Source organism: Syngnathus floridae, chromosome 13 (assembly GCF_059516105.1).
Source record: "Syngnathus floridae isolate MCC-2025c chromosome 13, RoL_Sflo_1.0, whole genome shotgun sequence".
Lineage (NCBI taxonomy): Eukaryota > Metazoa > Chordata > Actinopteri > Syngnathiformes > Syngnathidae > Syngnathus > Syngnathus floridae.
This window is the reverse complement of record NC_142425.1, coordinates 2,778,692-2,802,500: the sequence shown is the minus strand read 5'-3', so window position 1 is coordinate 2,802,500 and position 23,809 is coordinate 2,778,692. Positions and strand designations below refer to the sequence as shown.

Genomic DNA, 23,809 nt, shown 5'->3' with positions numbered 1-23,809 from the left:
AGCCACCTCATCTGTCTCCTCTCAACGTGGAGGAGTAGCGACTCTACTCCGAGTCTCTCCCGGATGACCGAGCTTCTCACCCTATCTCTAAGGGAGAGCCCGGACATCCTGCGGAGAAAACTCATTTCGGCCGCTTGTATCCGGGATCTCGTTCTTTCGGTCACGACCCATAGCTCGTGACCATAGGTGAGGGTAGGAGCGTAAATCGACCGGTAAATTGAGAGCTTTGCCTTTTGGCTCAGCTCTCTCTTCACCACAACGGACCGGTACAGGGTCCGCATTACTGCCGACGCTGCACCGATCCGCCTGTGGATCTCGCGCTCCATCCTCCCCTCACTCGTGAACAAGACTCCAAGATACTTGAACTCCTCCACTTGGGGCAGGATCTCATCCCCCATCTGGAGAGGGCATTCCACCCTTTTCCGATCGAGGACCATGGACTCATCCTCATCCCGACCGCTTCACACTCGGCTGCGAACCGTTCCAGCGAGAGCTGGAGATCACGGCCTGAAGAAGCCAACAGCACCACGTCATCTGCAAAAAGCAGACATGCGATGCTGAGGTCCCCAAACCGGACCCCCTCAACGCCTCGGCTGCGCCTAGAAATTCTGTCCATAAAAATTATGAACAGAATCGGTGACAAAGGGCAGCCTTGGCGGAGTCCAACCCTCACTGGGAACGAATCCGACTTACTGCCGGAAATGCGGACCAGACTCTGGCATCGGTGATACAGGGACCGAACCGCCCTTATCAGTTGGCTCGGCACCCTGTACTCCCGAAGCACCCTCCACAGAACCTCCCGAGGGACACGGTCGAACGCCTTCTCCAAGTCCACAAAACACATGTGGACTGGTTGGGCGAACTCCCATGCACCCTCGAGGATCCTGCCGAGGGTGTAGAGCTGGTCCACTGTTCCAGGGCCAGGACGAAAGCCACACTGCTCCTCCTGATTCCGAGGTTCGACCTCCCGACGGACCCTCCTCTCCAGCACCCCTGAATAGACCTTACCAGGGAGAATGAGGAGTGTGATTCCCCTGTAATTGGAACACACCCTCCGGTCCCCCTTCTTAAAGAGGGGAACCACCCCCCCCAGTCTGCCAATCCAGAGGCACTGTCCCCGATGTCCACGCAACGTTGTAGAGGCATGTCAGCCATGACAGCCCCACAACATCCAGAGCCTTTAAGAACTCCGGGTGGATCTCATCCACCCCCGGGGCCTTGCCACCGAGGAGCTTTTTAACTACCTCAGTGACTTCGACCCCAGAGATTGGAGAATCCGCCTCAGAGTCTCCAGGCCCTGCTTCCTCAATGGAAGGCGTGTAGGTGGAATTGAGGAGGTCTTCGAAGTATTCTCCCCACCGACTCACGACGTCCCGAGTCGAGGTCAGCAGCACGCCATCCCCACTGTAAACAGAGTTGACGTTGCACTGCTTCCCCCTCCTGAGACGCCGGATGGTGGACCAGAATTTCCTCAAAGCCGTCCGGAAGTCATTCTCCATGGCCTCGCCAAACTCCTCCTACGCCCGGGTTTTTGCCTCAGCAACCGCCGAAGCCACGTTCCACTTGGCCATCCGGTACCTGTCGGCTGCCTCCGGAGTCCCGCAGACCAAAACGGCCCGATAGGACTCCTTCTTCAGCTTGACGGCATCCCTTACCGCCGGTGTCCACCAGCGGGTTCGGGGATTGCCGCCACGACAGTCACCAACGACCTTACGGCCACAGCTCCGGTCAGCCGCCTCAACAATGGAGGCGCGGAACATGGTCCACTCAGACTCAATGTCCCCCGCCTTCCCCGGGACGTGGGAAAATCTCTGCCGGAGGTGGGAGTTGAAGCTCTTCCTGACAGGGGATTCTGCCAGACGTTCCCAGGAGACCCTCACAGAGCGTTTGGGTCTGCCAGGTCGGACCGGCATCTTCCCCCACCATCGGAGCCAACCCACCACCAGGTGGTGATCAGTTGACAGCTCTGGCCTTCTCTTCACCCGAGTGTCCAAAACATGCGGCCGCAAATCCGATGACACAACTACAAAGTCGATCATCGAACTGCGGCCTAGGGTGTCCTGGTGCCAAGTGCACACATGGACACCCTTATGTTTGAACATGGTGTTTATTATTGAAAATCCGTGTCGAGCACAGAAGTCCAACAATAGAACACCGCTCGGGTTCAGATCGGGGGGGCCGTTCCTCACAATCACACCCTTCCAGGTCTCACTGTCATTGCCCACGTGAGCATTGAAGTCACCCAGTAGAACGATGGAGTCCCCAGAAGGAGCGCTCTCCAGCACTTCCTCCAGGGACCCCAAGAAGGGTGGGTACTCTGAGCTGCCGTTTGGTGCATAGACACAAACAACAGTCAGGACCCGTCCCCCCACCCGAAGGCGGAGGGAGGCTACCCTCTCGTTCACCGGGGTGAACCCCAATGTGCAGGCGCCCAGCGGGGGGCAATAAGTATACCCACACCTTTGGCTGCCGCCCAGCTCACATTGCACCCGATCCCTTCGGCCCCTCCCACAGGTGGTGAGCCCATGGGAAGGGGGACCCACGTTTCCTTTCCGGGCTATGTCCGGCCGGGCCCCATGGTCGAAGGCCCGGTCACCAGATGCTCGCCTTCGAGCCCCGCCTCCAGGCCTGGCTCCAGAGGGAGGCCCCGGTGACCCGCGTCCGGGCGAGGGAAAACGAAGTCCATTTATTTCAATCATCATAAGGGGCTTCTGTGAGCCGTGCTTTGTCTGGCCCCCCGTTTGCCATGGGTGACCCTACCAGGGGCATGAAGCCCCCGACAACATTTGTCAACATCGCTAGCTAAAAGTAACTTGGAGCGGACGGCGGTACTGACCTGTAGACCCGCAGTAGAACTTGGTCGCTGTCCAGCAGAGGACTTCCGTTGTGCTGGTACACAACCTCGTCCGGCAGGAAGTCGCAGTCAAACACCTAATGGCGGCAAGACAAGACCAGACCAATGCTGACAACAAGCGGCTGCAAAATGCAGAGCCAGGCAACGGCAGAAAGCCGACCTGCGGCGTGATGCGGCCCACCCGCTGCGTGAGCGGCTCGTTGAGGACCACCTCCACCTTGCAGTGCGCGTCGGGCTCCGTCCGGATCTGCAGCATCTCCTTGCCCAGGAAGGCCGAGCGCCCCCTGGCCACCTCCATGCCGGCGTTCACCTCCACGATGACACCGGCGACCGCTCCCGCCAGCAGTAGCAGCAGCAGCAGCAGCAGCAGCGGTGGCGACGCGCTCATGGCGGCCATCTTGGAACCGCAGTGGGGCAGCAGCAAGGACGTTACTCGCTTGACAGGCGTACTGTCAGACAGGTCATCACTGTTGTCACTGATGGTTTATGGCTAATTTGACATGACCGCTAATTCGTGTGCTTTGACAGACGTGCTTGGATGGTCACTAATAGTCATGTTTGTGCTTTTTGAAGAAGGCAAATTCAAGAGACTAACACGACTACAAAAAAAAAAAGACGGCGGGACAACTAAAGAAGGGCCTACAGTGAGCCCTCAAGAAAAGCGAGACAAAAGATGGCAAGAGCACCAGAACAACGTGATCCCCCCCCCCCCCCCCCCCTTTTGTCCTTTTGCCTTCGTGTCTGTCATCTTGTTTTTCACGTTGGCTAACTTTGTCAATTTGTCACATTTTGTCTCTTGGCATCACTTGCTTGGTCACTGCATAGCTTTGTTTTTCACTTCTCACACGACCTCTGTTCTCTCAGCTCTCTTGTCATCTTGCCACTTGGCCTTTCTGGCTTCACGCAGCTTTATTCGATCATTATAACTTCATCTCAGTGTATTGGGCAGAAGTTTGACACGTGACACGACGCCTTTTTTTGTCCTTTGCGACGTGACGTGGACGCCAGCAGCATGTGGACGACTGCTTTGCTCAAGTCAGGTGACGGCATGTACGGCAGGAGGCGAGGAAGCGGTAGTCCACACCAACTTGGTGCCACGCCGAGAATGCTCGCGGTCGCTTACCTGTCTGTCGTTGCTGTGATTGGCTCGCGCGCACGCACGAACGAGCAGCGGGTGCTTCTCAATCCCGACTGACAAAGTCAACAAGGCCGAGCGAGCCGCTCGTCCTTCGTTTAGCGAGTCCCAAAGCAGACAGGAAGTTCAAACTTTAACTTTTCCAAGCTCTCTCTCTCTCTCTCTTTCTCTCTCTCTCTCTCTCTCTCTCTCTCTCTCTCTCTCTCTCTCGCACACACGCACACACACGCCTCTGCTGGGCCCCCTCTGCCCCTCCTTCTGCACATTCCACTTGTATCCAGATGATTTTCCCACTTTGGGCCACTACACGTATACGACGTGCACGTGTGCGCAAGTATACTGCAGGCACGTATTCTACACAGCAAAATCAAAAGTGTCAGATTTTCAGCAATGGAAATCTACTCAATTCATCTGTTGTTTGTGTCATTATAACTCCAAGATGATAATTCCTCAAAAAGAGTGAGTTTTAATTCAGAGAGTAAATTGTCATGCACGCTAGAGCGTTGATTTTATCATTTTCACTCCTTAACAATTAAGCTACTCATTGTCTCATTATCCAGATGATGTAAGTGACTCTTTGTTTCCCACTTGAACCAAACTGCTTGAGTCCTTACAGGAGGTCTTTGAGGAGTTTTGCTTGAAATGCGTAGCACTGGTACAACTTGGTATGCACGAGAGATACAGTCATACAGTCAGATACAGTCATCTATATGTATTATCCCTGTCAGCCATAGACATCTATTAGACGTCTGGTCTGTGTAGACCTAATTTAGATGTCTGAAATTGGTCTCGGTATAGACTTAAAATAGACGTCTAAATTAAAAACATCAAATATGATCATATTTCAAACTTTTTAAGTCTGAACCAGCTATAAGTTGTATAAATAATGTACAGAAGTTGTTTGGATTTGTGTTTAACAAGCATATTGATCCGTACATGTGAATTGATTATTTCTGTAACCTGATATAGACGTCTATTTTAGGTTATTTTATAGACGTAAAATAGACGTCTAAATTACATCTATATATATAGACCTAAAATAGACGTCTAAATTACAAACCGGATTCGGTTGATGTTGGTAAATTGTATAAAATGTAAATACAAACAAAATGCAATTTTCAGGTCTAAACACCATCAGACATTAATCCACATGCTGGAAACAAAGAGGAGAAGACAACCAGTATTCCTTTTGCTCGCGAGGAGAATTACGCAGAAGGCCCAGTTACAGTCCTCCACCAATTCTGAGCTCCTCTTCCGCTATCTCCTCTTTTTATTTTGGGTTGCCCTGGTTACAAGAGGCGTTGCTACACTAAAGGGAGGGGAGATTGTGGCTGTAGCAACGCTGATTAACTAGCTAACAATGTTGTGTGGTGCGAGGCCGCATGGCCTTGGCCGATTCGTGACCCCAGGAATGCAGAGTCTGTTCTTAGGTGGTTGGCAGCCTCGTTCTCGGCTGCGATCTCCAAACCTGGATGCCGTGTCCCTGTAAAACAATGCTCTAGACCATAGGTGTCAAACTCTGGCCCGTGGGCCAAATTTGGCCCGCGAGGCAATTTCAAATTAACATTAGAGCTGGCCCGCCAGTATTATATGGCAGCAGCGCTGTGACACCGCATTCATCGCTTGTACTACAAATCCCATAATGCTCTGCTGTTGCTTTGGCGCCCATACGTCTGTTCATGACTTCGCCTCATGCCCATATAAGTAGAATCCGTGTTAATTTTTTGCCAGAATGCACCTGAAATTTTCAAGATGGCGCTGCCTAGATACTGTTGGCTTCTGAGCAGCAGTCCACAAACCAATGGGTGACGTCACAGATATTACGTCCATTTCTTATATAGAGTCTATGTGCACACCCCGCATCTCCGTGCCTCTCCCCCACACTGCGACCTCAAACGACAGCTGTCACTGTGTTACCCTACCAACAAATGGCGAAAAGAAAGGCAGAAAATAGAACTTTTCTGGACAGGTGGGAGACAGAATATCTGTTTACATGTATACAAGACAGACCGGTTTGTCTTGTTTGTGGAGCCAACGTGTCAGTAACTAAGGAGTACAATATTAGACGCCACTATGAAACCAAACACCAGGACAAATATAAGGACCTGGACACGGCTCAAAGGAGCCAGAAAGTAAAGGAGATGAAAAGAGGTTTGGTTTCACAACAGAAAATGTTCACAGAAGCCACAACACAAAGTGGGGCTGCTTTAAAGGCAAGTTATATCGTGGCACAAGAAATCGTCAAATCAGCCCGACCCTTTAATGAGGGAGAGTTTGTAAAAAAGTGCATGATGAAGGTTTGTGACCAAGTGTGCCCAGAGAAAAAGCAAGCCTTTGCCAACGTAAGCCTGAGCAGAAACACAATAGCTGACCGCACATGCGAGCTTGCCACCAATCTGCATGTCCAGTTGATGGAGAAGGGAAAAGATTTTGTTTCTTTTTCCCTTGCTGTGGATGAGAGCACTGACACGTCTGATACTGCGCAGCTGTCTGTCTTCGGCCGCGGCGTGGACTCAAATCTGTGTGTTACGGAGGAGCTTTTGGGATTTAAACCAATGCATGGCACAACCACAGGGAAAGAAATCTTTGAGGAGGTTTGCAAATGTGTAACTGAAATAAACCTTCCGTGGAATAAACTTGTGGGATTAACCACTGATGGTGCGCCAGCCATGAGTGGTAAAAAGAATGGACTGGTGGGCAGGATTTGTGAAAAGATGCGCGAAGAGAACTGTGCAGGTGAATTATCTGTTTATCACTGCATCTTACATCAAGAATCCCTGTGTGGTAAAGTGCTGAGGATGGAGGACGTTATGTCCACAGTAACACAAGTTGTTAACTTCATAAGAGCCAAAGGTCTCAATCATCGCCAGTTTAAGTCTTTTCTGGAAGAGTGTGATTCAGAATACACAGATGTGCCGTATCACACAGAGGTGAGATGGCTAAGCCGCGGAAAAGTGCTAAACAGATTTTTCAAACTGCGTGAAGAAATATGCCAGTTTCTGGAAAGCAAAGGGAAGGACACAGCAGAGCTCCGGGAGCAAAAGTTTCTGTGTGAGCTGGCCTTTCTGTGTGACATCTCAAGCCACCTCGATGTGCTGAACCTGCAGCTGCAGGGACGGGGACGCATCATCACAGATATGTATGCGTCAGTGAGCGCTTTTAAAATGAAGATGTGCCTGTGGGAGAATCAGATGCTACAAGCAAACTTTGGCCATTTCCCCTGCTGCCAAACCATAAAAACGCAGATCTCTATCGCCGTGTGTGCACAGTTTGCTGAAAAACTCACCGCTGAGTTTAGCCGGCGGTTTGGCGACTTTGATGTCCAGAAACTTAGTGTCAGGCAGGGAACAAGGCGGAGGACTCGGATGCAGAGTCTTTCTTTTCTCTGATTTATTCCAACAACTGAAGATCAAAAAATACAACTCAAGGCGCCTCTTGCGAGGGAAACACTCGGCAAAAAGTCCAAACAAAAAGCGTCGCACTCGGGCGAGGCAAAAAGAGCTATGGGGAACAAGGCACTAACAAAAGGCGTCGCTCTGTGGCAAGACAAAACGGAGGAATCTTACTGGGAGTTCGGACGTCAAGGAATCGCTGGTGGTCGGGACGAGGCAAGACACACTGGCACAACACAAGGGGAAGACACGGACTAAATACACACAAAAGGGCTGGGACGCAGGTGCTGACAATTAGCGCCAATCACGCAGGTGCACACAATCGGGATCAGGGAATACAAGACAACCGAAAACAGAGGAAGGAAACACGAACTGAAACGGAAGGGATGACAAAATAAAACAGGAAGTGAAGTTACGACACAGACAAGACAGAAATCCGGAAAAATAAACGTGACTGCATGACATAACCCCCCCCCCTAGGGCCGGATCCCAGACGGCCCAGGAGCCTCAGGGTGAGCTGCATAAAAGTCCTCAAACAACCCCGGGTCCAAAATAAAACTAGGCAGCACCCATTGCCGCTCCTCAGGCCCATAACCCTCCCAGTCCACCAGGTACTGCCAGCCCCGGCCCCTTCTGCGCACGTCCAACAGTTCTTTCACCGTGTAGGCCGTCCCACCTCCTACCGTCCGCGGAGGCGGGGGCGGCGCAGGATCTGGCACCAACGGACTGTCCACAACCGGCTTGACCTTCCCGACGTGAAAAGTGGGGTGGACTGCAAGGGACCTGGGCAAGCGGAGACGCACCGCGGCCGGGTGCACGACCTTGGCGATGGGGAATGGACCCACAAAGCGAGGCGCTAGCTTCCTGGAGTCCCCCCGGTGGGGAAGATCCTTGGCGGACAGCCAAACACGTTGACCCCGCTGGTACACGGGCGCCGGACGTCTCCTTCGGTCAGCCATCCGCTTGACGCGGTCCCCCTGGCGGATCAGCGTGGCCCGCGCCGCCGACCAGACACGACGACAGCGGCGCACCAAGGCGCGGGCCGAGGTCACGTCACCTCCGGCTCACTGTCAGGGAAGACTGGGGGCTGGTAGCCATACACGCACTTGAATGGTGACATACCTGTAGCCGTGGTGGGCAGGGAGTTGTGGGCATACTCCACCCAGGTGAGGTTCTTGCTCCACGAGGAGGGGTTTTGGGAGACAAGGCAGCGGAGACCCGTCTCCAACTGTTGGTTGATGCGTTCTGTTTGCCCGTTCGCCTCCGGATGATAGCCTGATGTGAGACTCACGGTTGCCCCTATGAGCCTACAAAATTCCTTCCAAAACCTGGATATGAATTGGGGACCCCTATCCGAAACAATGTCCTTTGGGAAACCATAAATCCTGAATACGTGGTCCATCATTACTGTTGCCGTTCGTTTAGCGGACGGCAGCTTGGGCAAAGCGATAAAGTGAGCCATCTTCGAGAATCTGTCTACAACAGTGAGTATGGTTGTTCGCCCATTTGAGGGCTTCCGCCCTGTGACGAAGTCCATGGAGATCTCTGCCCACGGGCGCAATGGAATGGGGAGGGGATGCAGCAACCCCATACGGGCGCCGTGGGAGTTCTTATTCCGGGCGCAGACGGGACAGGCTGAGACGTATTCTCTGACGTCTGCCCCCATGGAGGGCCACCAGAATCGCTGCTGGACGACATACAGGGTTCTGCGCATGCCCGGATGACAAGAGGTGTGAGCCCAATGGACAACTTGGGACCGTAATTGATCGGGAACAAACAGTCTGTTCTCAGGGCACCCCCTAGGGGGTGGTTCGTTGTCATTGGCCTGCTGCACCAGGCCTTCGATAGGCCAGGTCACTGCTCTTACCATGCAATGAGGAGGCAGAATGGGTTCAGGCTTCTTAACTTCCGGACCTGGGCTGTAGACACGGGAGAGCGCGTCAGGCTTGGTGTTTTTGGATCCCGGTCTGTAAGACAAAGTAAAGTTAAATCGATTGAAAAAGAGTGACCAGCGGGCTTGGCGAGAATTCAATCTCTTGGCCGTCTTAATGTAATCTAAATTTTTATGGTCTGTCCAGACCAGAAAGGGCTGCTGTGCTCCCTCCAACCAATGTCTCCATTCCTCTAATACCAGTTTTACCGCCAACAGTTCGCGATCTCCCACGTCGTAGTTCTGTTCGGCTGGAGTCAGCCGTCTGGACAGGAACGCGCACGGATGGAGCTTGTTGTCACTCTTGGCCCTCTGGGATAGAATGGCCCCTACCCCTCGATTGGAGGCGTCAACCTCCACCACAAACTGTCGTGACGGGTCGGGAAACGTGAGGATAGGAGCGGAGCTGAAGCGGTTCTTCAGCTCCTGGAAGGCCGCCTCCGCCTCCGCCGACCAGCAGAATGGAACCTTAGGGGACGTTAGCGCATGCAAGGGAGCCGCCGTAGCACTGAAGCCTTTGATGAACCGCCTATAAAAATTGGCAAAGCCCAGGAATTGTTGCACCTTTTTGCGGGAGTCAGGGGTAGGCCATTCAGTTACCGCGCTAACTTTCGCCGGGTCCATTTTTACTTTGCCCGGGGCTATGATGAAACCGAGAAAAGATACTGTGTTTGTGTGGAATTCGCTTTTCTCGGCCTTCACGTACAGTTGGTGGTCAAGGAGGCGTCGCAGAACAGTCTCGACGTGAGACCTATGGGTCTCCAAATCCGGGGAATAAATCAAAATATCATCTAAATATACATACACAAATCGATCCAAACAGTCCCTCAGAAGATCATTTATCATGGCCTGAAACACCGCCGGGGCATTGGTGAGGCCAAATGGCATTACTAAATATTCAAAGTGTCCTCAATGTGTGTTAAAACCCGTCTTCCATTCGTCCCCCTCCCGGATGCGCACTAGGTGGTACGCGTTGCGCGGGTCTAACTTCGTGAACACCCGGGCTTGCTGTAATTGGTCGAACACGGTCGACATCAGGGGGAGAGGATACCGGTTTTTGATTGTGATCTGATTGAGGGGGCTGTAGTCAATACAGGAACGTAGGGTGCCGTCCTTTTTGCCCACGAAAAAGAACCCCGCACCCGCAGGCGACGATGACGGTCGAATCAACCCTGCTTGAAGAGAGGAGTCTATATAATCGTTCAGGGCCTGCTTTTCGGGTCCCGAAAGGGAACAAAGCCTCCCCCTGGGTATGGTTGAGCCCGGCAGGAGTTCAATGGCGCAATCATACGGACGGTGGGGAGGTAGGGAGGTAGCCTTGGCCTTGCTGAATACCTCGGCCCATTGGTGGTAACACGCGGGAACCCCGGTCAAGTCTGGAGTTTGCGAGTCTAGAGCAGAAGGCACAGCGTGCGGGTTAGATTTGATACAGGAATCGTGACAGTTGGGCCCCCATCCCGTTATTTCCCCTGATCCCCAGTTTATAGCGGGGTTGTGGCGTTGAAGCCATGGATACCCGAGAATGAGGGGGTTCATTGGGTAGGTCACGACATGTAGTCGTATTTTCTCATGGTGGGGCCCAAGAGACAGCGAGACAGGTTCTGTTATGTGCGTTATCTCAAAAAGTGCCTGTCCATTGAGTGCCTTGGCGTTCACGGGAGTGTTCAGCAGGTCAGTTTTTATTCCCCATCGGCGAGCAAATGCCCAGTCTATCAAGCTTTCATCAGCTCCTGAGTCTATTAGCACGTCAAGTTCTATCTCTTTTCCCAGCTGTGTAATCCTGCCCTTGGGGAGAACTCGCCACGGGGACAGAGCCGCAGAGAAGGCGCTTACCTTCAGGGTCCTCCTCACCGGGCAGGAGAGGAGGAGGTGTCCGAGCTCACCGCAGTAGTAGCATCTACCTTCCAGGCGTCGTCGTATCTTCTCCTCCCCTGTCAACTTTGCTCTGCCCAACTGCATCGGTTCCGACTCCTGGTGCTGCCGATCCCCGTCCGGCCTGGGGTGGTTCGCGTCTAGGGCGTAAGGAACGGCTACTGGCACAAAGGCGGGGGCGTTCCTGCTTCCGCGGTGCTTCCTCCACTCTTGCAGCCGGTTGTCGGTGCGGATAGCCAGAGCGATGAGGGCGTCGAGATCGGTGGGAAGATCCAGGGGAATTAGCTGATCCTGTATGGATTCAGAAAGGCCTCGGAGGAAGATGTCATACAGCGCCGTCGCGTTCCAGCCGCATTCTGCGGCCAGCGTGCGGAAACGGATGGCGTAATCTCCGACGGTCTCTTGTCCCTGGGATATCTGACAGAGTTGCCGAGCCTTCTCTCGGTCAGCGGAGATCGGGTCGAACACCGTACGCAGAGCCCCGACAAAAGCGGGGAGAGAGCGACAGGAGATGGAATCCCTGGCCCATTCCGCCGTGGCCCACGTGCGGGCCCTTCCCGTCAGGTACGATACCATATAGGCCACCTTGGAGCGTTCGGTGGGGAAATCCGCCGGGGACCTCTCAAAATGCATCTCGCACTCAGTGATAAAGGCCCGGCTAAGGCCAGGTTCGCCGGAGTAGCGTTCTGGAGGAGCCAGTCTGGCACCGCCGGTCCTGGGAGCTAAGGCAAGGGGAGTCACGGGGGAAGCAGCGGGTGTGCTGGAGGTTGCTGCTGGTCCCACGTTTAAAAGCGAGAGCACGTCCTGCAGTTGTTGACCCAGCTTTCCTACCTGGGCGGCGACCGCCCCTCTGAAATCTGCTTGGCTCTTCGTGAGCCCTCAGATCTCCTCGCCCAAATTGCCCACTTCCCTCTGGTGCTGGGCGAGCTGTGAGGTGTGGGAGCGCACTGCGGCGCACAGGTGCTCCGACTCTGCCGAGTCCATGTCTGGCCAGTGTGTACTGTCAGGCAGGGAACAAGGCGGAGGACTCGGACGCAGAGTCTTTCTTTTCTCAGATTTATTCCAACAACTGAAGATCAAAAAATACAACTCAAGGCGCCTCTTGCGAGGGAAACACTCGGCAAAAAGTCCAAACAAAAAGCGTCGCACTCGGGCGAGACAAAAAGGGCTATGGGGAACAAGGCACTAACAAAAGGCGTCGCTCTGTGGCGAGACAAAACGGAGGAATCTTACTGGGAGTTCGGACGTCAAGGAATCGCTGGTGGTCGGGACGAGGCAAGACACACTGGCACAAGACAAGGGGAAGACACGGACTAAATACACACAAAAGGGCTGGGACGCAGGTGCTGACAATTAGCGCCAATCACGCAGGTGCACACAATCGGGATCAGGGAATACAAGACAACCGAAAACAGAGGAAGGAAACACGAACTGAAACGGAAGGGATGACCAAATAAAACAGGAAGTGAAGTTACGACACAGACAAGACAGAAATCCGGAAAAATAAACGTGACCGCATGACACTTAGATTTGAACTGCTTAGTAATCCCTTCGCAGTTGATGTGGAAAAAGCTCCAACCAACCTCCAAATGGAGCTGATTGAACTCCAGTGTGATGAAACGCTGAAGTCAAAGTATGATGCTGTTGAGGCCGCACAGTTTCCACAGTTCATCCCTGACACAATGCCTCAGCTTCGCACTGAAGTTGCTCAATTGCTCTCCATGTTTGGTAGCACTTACCTATGTGAGTAACTTTTTTCCTCAATGAAGATGACGAAAACGTCTCACAGGAGACGTCTGACTGACGAACACCTTTGTTCGATAATGACGGTTTTCTCAGCTCAAACCCTAAGCCCCGACATTGATGAACTGGCATCCAAGAAAAGATGCCAGGTATCCGGCTTGGCCGCATCAGAGTAGATCAGTGTGTCGCAAAATGAGCAGTAAATACATTTTTCTTGCTACTCCAAGGCCTGAATGGTTGATTTATTCATAGTTGTTATGTTATTTTATTTTCAAATGCATTAGCCTGTGTAAGAAGCTAATTTTGACATTTACCTCAGAAGGCTGCAAACAGAAAGGAGGCATTCAATTTTTAGTTAAATTTTATTTAATATGCCATTGATATGTTTTATTATTATTATTATTACTATTATTACTATTATTGTTATTATTAGTATTATTAGTGTTATTATCAACTTGATTTGCACACCTGCACTTTTAAGTTATATAAGTCCTGCTTGTTCAATATTTATTGTAAAATCAAAACTTGTTTAATTCCATATTAAAAGGTTCATTTGTTCAACCTTGGCCCGCGGCTTTGTTCAATTTAAAATTTTGGCCCACTGTGAATTTGAGTTTGACACCCCTGCTCTAGACTTTCTTGCTACGTTTCACACAATAATAATGATGAGTAAATAATCAGATACCTCTCATGCATACACTCCAACAAACGTTAAGTAGATGTGAGATAACTTGCATGAGGTCTACCGTATTTTCCGTACTATAAGTCGCTCCAGAGTATAAGTCGCACCAGCCATAAAGTGAAAAAAAAAAACATATACAAGTCGCTCCGGAGTATAAGTCGCATTTTGGGGGGCAATTTATTCGACAAAATCCCACACCAAAAACAGTCATGACCGAGTAACAACCGGCTAAACGATAGCAACAACAGGCTAAACGATAGGTATGCTAACGTGACAAACACAAACAAAGAGCTGAGAACGGGCCTGACGTAACATATAGAGTGATTAAGGACAACTATTACATGAATAACATGTTTATAAAACCATCAGTGTCACTCCAATTCATTGAATCCGTCAATCGTTCGATACGATAGCAACAGGTGCTAACGTAACAAACACAAACGAGGAGCTGAGAACGGGCCTGACGTAACATAGAGTGATTTAGGACAACTATTATATAAATAACATGTTTCTAAAACCATCGGTGTCACTCCAATTCATTAAATCCATCGATCGTTCGATACGATAGCAACAGGCTAAACGATAGGTATGCTAACGTGACAAACAAACGAAGAGCTGAGAATGGGCCTGACGTAACATATAGAGTTATTAAAGAAAACGATTACATGAATAACATGTTTATAAAATCATCGGTGTCAATCCAATTCATTAAATCCATCGATCGTTCTTTGTCAACAATGGGTGCGCACGGCTGAGGGCGCTTGCACTTCAAAATATTCCACAGGCCCATATGACAATATGATATATGGTATATTTCAAACAACTATAATACAAGCAATAATATTATCAAACCATCCGTACACTTTAAATCCATTAAATCCATCGATCAAATTCCTCGTCCTTTGTCAACATCGCCGCGCGTGCGCCCTGACCTCAGCCTCGTCTTTATTCCACATATCTAGTATATAACTATATTGTAGCGTTAACAAAGTACAAAGATAGATGTGGGTTTGGTAAACGGCTCTTTATTTAACAAATCAAACTTCCAAGCGTGTGGCGGCATGGACTTCCAGACACGAGAGCGCCATGGCATAGGACCGGGCGTGCATAATGGCCATGTCTGAGCCCCATGCACCGTTTGCGGACAGCCACTCGGCCAAGCGCCGGCCCCCGACTCAGTAGAGTAGGACCGGGCGTGCGTAAAAGCCATAATCGTTTTTCAAACCTTCTATGTCACTCCAAATCCTTAATTCCTTCAAACTCTTTGACCTCCGTGTCACTTAGAAATGATCAGCGCTAATGATGCCGGTAGTCGTTCCGTGGGTACATTTGTCCTTTATGTAAACAACCGCCGCGCCGTGCCACTGACGTCACTTGAAATAGTATTCCCTTGGTACATCACGGTTCTCCAAACTTTCTTTCTGCTGCTCGATTACTGTTTTCAGCTGCATATTTTACAACTTGAAGTTTGTAACCTGCAAAATATGAGTTTCTTTTTGGTGCCATTTTTCTTAAGCCCGCCCAGTTGATGAGTCACAGCCAACAGTGAAATTTAGAGCGCCCTCATCCAGTTTCGTCTTAAAATATAATTTTTTTCAGATGTAGTTTTTTGTTTTGTTTATTTGGTTGTTTTATCAAAGTCTGCTTTATTGTCGATTTTTTTTCATATACCAAGACACACAAAGAGATTGAAATTACGTTCCCACTATCCCTCTGTGACATAGTACACATATGCATACAAGCAACACAAAAAAACCCAAGAAGGCACAAACAATGAATAAAAAGGAGTGTTGAATAAATGATAAATAAACAAATAACAATAAATAATATTAAATATAAGAGGAGCAAAAATGGAGCAAGTGTACATACAGCAGACAGTGGACTTGGATATGGCGCTTTAAAGTGTTATATGCTTTATTTGATGTTTTCTCTATTTTTTATGTTTTGAATATGTTCAAGATAAAGATATAAAAGCCTGTTAAGTGATCAACTATACTAAAAATAACATGGGAAGTGGTCAACTATACTTGTAAGTGAGTGATGTGTTAATAATCAAGTAAATATTTGTGGAAAAAAAACATATATAAGTCGCTCCTGAGTATAAGTCGCCCCCCCACCCAAACTATGAAACAAACCGCGACTTATAGTCCGGAAATTACAGTACGTAAATATTAAATAGAATTGGTCCGAGTACCGATCCCTGTGGGATACCACACGTAACATTATAGAGCTCATTAGTCACTTTAGCAAGTGCTGGCTCAGTGGAATGATTAGCTTTAAAACCAGACTGAAAGGATTCATATCGATTATTGGCGACCATGTAATCAATAAGCTGCTGCGCTACTACTTTTTCAAGAAGTTTTGCTATGAATGGGAGGTTTGAAACTGGCCTATTATTACTGAGACAGTCCGGGTCAAGATTTGGTTGCTTAAGTAATGGTTTAATGATAGCGGTTTTAAAGGCTGTTGGCACTATCCCAGAGGAGACAGCTTAATTATATTTAAGATGGACGGTCCTAAAATTTGACATTATTCTTTAAATAGTTTGGCTGGAAGCGGGTCGAGTAAACATGTTGTTTGTTTAGCCGCACTAAACAATTGTGTAAGCCTTTCAAGGGACACGCTTTTAAAATTTGAGAGGGTTATTGCATGATCGTCAGCGCCGGTAATCAGCGGTCTCGACTGAGCTACTGGAATGGTCATCTTGATCTCATCCCTAATGGATTCAATCTTTCGAGTGAAAAATTTCATGAACTCGTCTGCTGAGTGGAAGGAGCTATCGGGAGTCGGCTGGCGTAGTGTTAGCTTTGCCACTGTATCAAATAGGTATTTAAGATTGGTTTTATTGAGATTAATGACTTGCGAAAAATAACGAGTTTTTGCTAAGATAAGCGCTCAAGTTTGGTTAAACGCCATTTGCGCTCATGCTTTCTACATAATTGCTTAAGCGTACGTGTTTCATCTGTGAACCATGGAGTAGGCAATCTACTGCAAGTTTTCAAACGTAGCGGCGCCACAGGGTCGATGGCATTTAACAATGTTGCATTGAATTCATTTGTAAGATTATCAATAGAGCCGATATGTGCGGGAAATATGGCAGTTCCCGGCGACAGTAACTCAGATAGCGCAGTTGCAGTCATGGAATTAATATTACGGCTGCTATAATTCTGATTGCTCTCTTGTCTTTGACAAAGAACTAAAATTTCAAATTTTATTAAGTAATGATCAGACAAAACAGTAGTGTATGGCAGTACTGTTATATTTGAGGTTGCCAGTCCTCCGGACAATACCAGATCTAAGGTATTTCCATTCTTATGCGTTGCTGCCTGTACGGCTTGCGTAAAACCAAACGTATCAGTTAAAGTCTGAAAAGCTCTGACGGTAAATTCATGTGGATATTGAAATCGCCCATGATTATTATATTATCCGCATTTGTTACTAGATCAGCCACGAATTCAGAAAATTCATCCAGGAAGCCAGAGTAAGCCCCAGGTAAATAACAGCAAGATAAAATGACGGTAAAGCGGTGGATCGGACAGTGAGAACTTCAAATGTTTTAAATACGTTAATCGAACGAGGCCTAAATCTAAGATCGGAATTTGAGATGACGGCGACACCCCCATCCTTTTTTCGAGGACGCGCCACATGCGAGCTCACAAAATGACTGAAGGTCATCATGGAGCCCCTTCTGGCAATCCATGGGCTGAGGAGCCTCAACTCTCATTCATAATGCGACGCGGAGAGTGGACGGTTGTCGAGACCTGGAGACCTTTGACTTGATGTTCAAGGAAATAAATGACAAACAAGATGTAAGAATGAATGACAGAATGATTAAGCTTGGAATTGGTTATTCAAAATTTTGGATGTTGTGATCCCCCCTTCACTCTTGATAGCTTACAAATGGAACCTGTAGGGTTCCTTTTGGTTTAATTGCTGTACTGTCAAAGTTACTGAGTTTTCAGTTACTTTTTTGCTTGATTTACAATAGAAAAAGTCCTCAATTCAATTTTGTCGAGTCTTAACCCAGCACTAATTAACTCTTCTGAGACATTGTTCATAATGCCTTGTATACAGATTGCAAAACAGTCTTGTGTTGGGAGGGGCTTATTTGAAGACCAAGACCATGGACAGGTATTATTAGTTTGACATCTGTGCTGTAGATTAGAAAAGACAACAGTGAAGGCTTACGATGTGGTGGCAGCTCTCAGTGTTGACATTTTTTTTCTGTTGTACATTTTACACAAATGACAATATGCGTGGTGGTGAAACTTGTGCAAAGAGGGCGCACAAGGAGACTGCTCTGATAGCGCTGGTAAATTAAAAAAAAACTTGTCTGCTCGTTCCTGTGCGATTGCTTTATGTTCGAAATGTGCGACTGACATGACATACATCAAGGAAAAACTATTTTACAGGTATTCTTTTTCCATATTTATATTTCTTTTACAGAGTAATCCCAAGGTCTACAATGGGTGGTGCCTGATGTCCATCGACTTCATCTTTGTAGAAGCTGTTGGCGACACGTACAGAGGCCACGGATGATGAAATAAGGACCGCAATGGCTTTAAAATTAAAACGGGCTCCAGCGTTGAGTGGCAAGGGGGCTATCAAAACCCCACAAGAGTGATGTCTATATTGTTTCCCCCTTGTGTTTCGCCGACCTGGTTGTTTTGTTTATTTGATATGGCCTACATGAATTATGCATATATTTATATTGTAACTTAGTAGTTTTGTTCTATTAAAATAGCCCCCATTTTTTAATATTGTATGTATATTTTTACATATGATTTAAAAACATTGCACATTTATATTTGTGATGGTTGGATAATGTTTGAAAAAATGTTTTTATTTAGGTTCAATTATCATTTTGGTTAATTTTAACATCAAAAGGTGTATTTATATCTGCAGCTGTATGTATGTATGACTGTTACTGAAACCTATTTTTATATTAAAAAAAAATAAATTTTCACACCCTGGACCATCACTTATAAAATGCATTTTCACAACATCCTGGAACTACCTACACAAAGGTAAGGATCACAGGTTAAATGTATTGAAGAGAACCTCAATGTTGAAGACGTCTAGATGTTCAAATGATCACTAGCTTTTAGCGCTACTCGCGCTATTAGCCATCATTCGAACGTCTACTCAATAAACGTCTAAAAAAACCTTCACATATAGACAATTAGACGTCTACGGCATACACTAGACGTCTATTTATTACCCTTTTAGACCATTTTTAGACGTGTTTTAGCCAAGATGTCTGGTCTATTAGACGTCAAAGTGCTCGCAGGAATCTTATGTTCAGTGTTTGTTTGCTCGCGTGGAAAGCAAATGTATTGCTGGTTGTCATTTGTAGTTGTCAACTGCTCATTGGTTTTCTTTCTCATAAACAAAAAACACACTGGCTTGGGAACACCTTGGGATGAGCTGGACTAAGTGACTTGGAAGAGAGAAGTGTGGACTTCCCTGCTGAAGCTGCTGCCCCTGCGATCCAAGTTCGGGTAATCGGTTGAAAATGAAAAATGGAAAATAACACTAAACAAAAAATATGCACTTGAAAAAAAAAAAAAAAAAATATCATGTGTCTCTATGTGTTGAAGATTAGAGTGTGCAGACCTTCCTTGAGAGATCTGAACCAGGATGGACAGCCCTTCCTTCTATGTGTTGTGAGCAGAAGAACATCCAACAGTTTGTCTTTGTTGACCCATTGATGGGATGTGTTATTGTCAAGTCAATGCATTGTTGTTGTGGAAATGTTAAAATGGGAGAAATTGACTACAGTAACTTTTTTACTCTTTGCGTAAATATTTACCAACTTGTTTTGAGGCTCCTGCAGAACCAGGTGTGTTTAACGAGGGAAACTTGGAAAACATGTAGGAATGCGGCCCCCGAGGACTGGAGTTTGACACCCTTGGCATATAGGTTCATTTCTCGAGGCATTATGTGCACACAAACCCTCATGCTGGTCAACAAGAGTATGAGAGTTACCGTATTGGCCGAATATAAGACGATCCCCTCTTCTTAAAGACTCAAGTTTGAAAAAAGACTTTGAACACCAAATTTAATTTTTATACATAAAATAATTACAGTACATCTGAAACAAGTCAAAGTCAAAGTCAAAGTCAGCTTTATTGTCAATTTCTCCACATGCCAAAGACACACAAAGAAACCGAAATTTCGTTCCCCCCTATCCCACGGTGACAAGACATGGCTCACAACAGACAAACAAGTAAACAAGTATAACAAAAGCGTGCTGAATAAATAATGAATAAATAACACAACAAATAAATAAATAAATAAGAGGAGCAAAAAAAAGGAGCAAGTGCGCGTACAGCAGACATTCTCAAAAATAGCGCAACAGTGCCGCACGCTACGCAGAAGGGGGTAGCGAGTTCAGGGCCCTAACAGCCTGGAGAAAGAAGCTGTTGGCGAGTCTGGTGGTGCGGGAGCGCAGGCTCCTGTACCTCTTCCCAGAGGGCAGAAGGTCAAACAAAGAGTGAGCCGGGTGACTCACATCTCTGCCAATCGAGGTTGCCTTCCGGGCGAGATGGGAGGTGTAAATGTCCTTCAGGGAGGGGAGCGAAGCACCAATAATCTTACCAGCCGTATTCACTATGCGCTGCAGGGCCTTCAAGTTCTGTTCAGTGCAGTTACCACCCCAGACAGCGATGCAACTGGTGAGGACGCTCTCAATGGTGCCACGGTAGAATGTAGACAGGACTGCCTGAGGAGCACATGCACGTCTGAGCTTCCGCAGGGAGTACAGGCGGCGCTGAGCTTTCTTTGCCAGTGACGAGGTGTTTGCGGACCAGGAGAGGTCCTCACTGATGTGCAACCCCAGGAACTTGGTGCAGCTCACCCTCTCCACCACAGCACCGTCGATGATCAGCGGCAGGTGTGTTGTGTGACCCTTCCGGAAGTCAACAACGATTTCCTTGGTCTTATTGACGTTCAGCAGGAGGTTGTTGTCCCTGCACCACGTGGTCAGAAGGTCAACTTCCGACCTGTACCGAGTCTCGTCGCCCTTCGTGATGAGACCCACCAGAGTCGTGTCGTCAGCAAACTTCACTATGCGGTTGTCGCTGTAGGTCGCAGTGCAGTCATGCGTCAGCAGGGTGAAGAGCAATGGACTGAGCACGCAGCCCTGGGGGGCCCCCGTGCTCAGCGTGATGCTGGCGGAGATTTTGTCGCCAACACGCACCACCTGAGGCCTCTGACAGAGGAAGTCTAGTAGCCAGTTGCAGAGGGGGGTACTGAGGCCCAGCTCGTCGAGTTTGCAGATGATTCGCTGCGGCACAATGATGTTGAAGGCAGAGCTGAAGTCCACAAACAGCAACCTCACATATGAGTCCTTTCTCTCCAGGTGGGTGAGGGCCGAGTGGAGGGCAGAGCAGATGGCATCCTCAGAGGACCGCTTGGCACGGTACGCAAACTGGAAAGGGTCAATGGTGGGGGGGAGAACGGACTTGATGTGCTCCATGACAAGCCGCTCAAAGCACTTCATGATGATGGGCGTCAGTGCCACGGGGCGGTAGTCATTGAAGCAGGACGGTGCAGGTTTCTTCGGCACAGGAATGATGGTGGCAGCCTTGAAACACGAGGGGACGATGGCCTGCTGCAGGGAAACGTTAAAGATGTCCGTGAAGACACCCGACAGCTCCCCAGCGCAGTCCTTCAGCGCTCGACCCGGGATGTTGTCAGGGCCCGCCGCCTTACGGGTGTCAATAGCGGCAAGCGCCCTCCTCACACCGTCGGCAGAGAGGCGCAGGGGCTGCTCGTGTTCGGGGGGAGTGGTCTTCAGCGGGCAAGTGCTGTTCTGGGCGTCGAAGCGAGCAAAGAAGCGGTTCAGATCGTTCAGCAGACGGACGTCGCCCTCACAGCTCCTCGGCGCGGGCTTGTAGTCCGTGATGGTCTGAATGCCCCGCCAAAGGCTACGTGCGTCCTTGCTGTCCTTGAAGTGGGTGGAGACCTTGCACGAGAACGCCTTCTTCGCTTCTTTGATGCCTCGGGACAGGTCGGCCCTCGCTGTCCTCAAGCCAGCCTCATCCCCCGCTCTGAAAGCCTTGTCCCTGGCCCTCAACAGTCTGAGGACAGCCCCCGTCAGCCACGGCTTCCAGTTCGCGCGAGTGACGACGGATTTCGAGCAAGTCACATCATCGATGCACTTCGTGATGTAAGAGGTAACAGAGTCAGTATACTCCTCTATGTCCGTCCAATCGTTGTAGGTGGCCGCCTGCTTAAACAAGTCCCAGTCAGTGGTGTCAAAGCAGTCACGAAGTGCATCGGAGGCACCCTCAGGCCACACCCGAACCCGCCTCCGAACCGGCCTGGATGCCTTTACCAATTGTCTGTATGCGGGCAAAAGCAAAACGGTGAGATGGTCAGAAAGCCCCAGATGGGGGAGGGGGGTTGCTTTGAAAGCTCCCTTTTACGCCGAGTAGACTAGGTCCAGGAAGCTGTCTCCACGTGTCGGAAAAGTAACATGCTGGTGAAGCCTCGGGAAAACAGACTTCAGGTTGGCATGATTGAAGTCTCCAGCGAAGATGGTGAAACCGTCAGGGTGCGCTGTTTGCTGTTCACTGACAGCCTGGTACAGTTCACCAAGCGCCGCGATCCTGTCGCCTTCGATGTTGGAAGGCGGGATGTATACCGCGACTAGCAGAATCGCGGTAAATTCCCTCGGCAGATAAAAAGGACGGCACTTAATGATCACAAACTCCACAAGCGGCGAGCAGTGCTTACATACCACCACAGAATCCCGGCACCATTCTTCTCGGATGTAGACGCATATTCCACCTCCTCGCAACTTCCCCCCTCGTACAATGGCACGGTCCGCCCGATAGCACGCTAGCCGCTCCAGATGCACGGCAGAGTCCGGAATGTTGTCACTCAATCAGGTCTCGGTGAACACGAGCACACAGCAGTTCCGCACCGTCCGGTTCGTAGACCTCAGCAGGCGCGCTGGGTTGGCCGCCAGCCTGGCCCGGACGCCTCCGCGCTTGCCCCTCTTCTGCCTACTCGCACACCGTTTCCGACGGCTCCCAACCGGGGGAGGGATAGCGGGTGAGGTCGGCGACGTTTCAGGACGTAGCAGTCCGAGCGCCTTTAATGTCGACGCTTCAAAGTCCAGAACGCCGCAAAACCCACTTCTGCCGATGTCGAGCAGAACCTGCCTGCTGTACTTGTAGCACGATAAAGCACGACGAGACGAACACATAAGACTGTCGGACGAACACTCATTAGACGAACAAATCACCGTACTGACTTGACAGAGAGTGGCCGCTGCGTGTGCACGCGCCGCCATCTTGAAAGTATAAACAAATGATTATAACAATATATTCGAGAGAAAAAGCATGTTATTTTGCCTCATTCAAATCATACAAAAACTGTCTATCAGACAGTCTATCAATAGAAAATCCACCACCACCGTGTGTTTAACCAATACAAGTTGCAATTTGAAGTGTTTAGTTACCATGGAGACACCAAACCCAGCACTAACTATCGATAAGAGGCGCAAAGCGGCAGGCTCCATTGGCACCATGCAACCAAGAAGAAGGAGAATCTGGAGTTAGGTTAAACTTTTTTTGAACATTTAAATATGTAAACTAAAGTGCAATCACATTTGTAAATGAATTGTTTCTGGTTTTTGAAATGTAAATAAACCAATCTACTGTGATAAAACAACAAAATTGCAATAACTGCATTAACCATCACAGTGAAGTCTAACTGTAACTGTAGTCTTGAAACAAATCTGAATAAGGAAAAACATAATAATATAATGCAAACTCCGACCGCTATTGTTGGGGAGCCTGAGGACTGTATAGGCCAGGGTTGAGAAAACTTTTTGAGTGGCGGGCCGAATTTGGTTCTAAATTTTGACCGGGGGGCCGAACCAGGAGCAGATGGATGTAGTGTTTGTGTGACGTAATAGAAATGACATGTAAAGGTCATTGCATAAAAGGTTTGTACTTTTAGTAGGCAGTAAAGCATGGATATTCAAAAAAAGCTTTTTGAAAATAAATGCATTTATTAACAGCATTAAAAAAAATATTTCACCAAAAAATCTACTATCAGTGATTCATATTAAATACGACACTGTTATTATGAATACCGTATTTGCCGGTGTATTGGTCGACCTTTTTCGATCCAAAATCGACCGAAAAAAATCGACCTCGACTTATACACCGAGTCATAAAATTTA

At 48.8% G+C, this 23,809-nt stretch overlaps 2 protein-coding genes and 1 pseudogene across 7 annotated transcripts in view; 2 read left to right on the top strand and 1 right to left on the bottom strand.

Moving 5' to 3' along the window:
- The window catches only part of frem1b (Fras1 related extracellular matrix 1b), a 23,253-nt gene extending 19,089 nt beyond the window's left edge, over positions 1–4,164 (bottom strand). For 2 of the 6 annotated variants that reach the window (XM_088393746.1, XM_088393747.1), the window contains exons 1-3: positions 3,978–4,164; positions 3,015–3,303; positions 2,837–2,931 (exon numbers count right to left, since the gene is read on the bottom strand). In XM_088393746.1, the coding sequence (XP_088249872.1) occupies positions 2,837–2,931; positions 3,015–3,251 (332 nt within the window). In that variant the 5' untranslated portion in view covers positions 3,252–3,303; positions 3,978–4,164. The remainder of the gene's footprint in view (positions 1–2,836; positions 2,932–3,014; positions 3,304–3,977) is intronic. The other 4 variants (XM_088393741.1, XM_088393745.1, XM_088393742.1 and 1 more) reach the window with 3 other exon arrangements.
- Positions 1–23,809, top strand: part of nfic (nuclear factor I/C) — a 185,308-nt gene that overhangs the window by 148,145 nt on the left and 13,354 nt on the right. The gene's annotated exons all lie outside the window — the stretch shown is intronic.
- Positions 6,030–8,348, top strand: LOC148388056 (general transcription factor II-I repeat domain-containing protein 2 pseudogene; annotated as a pseudogene).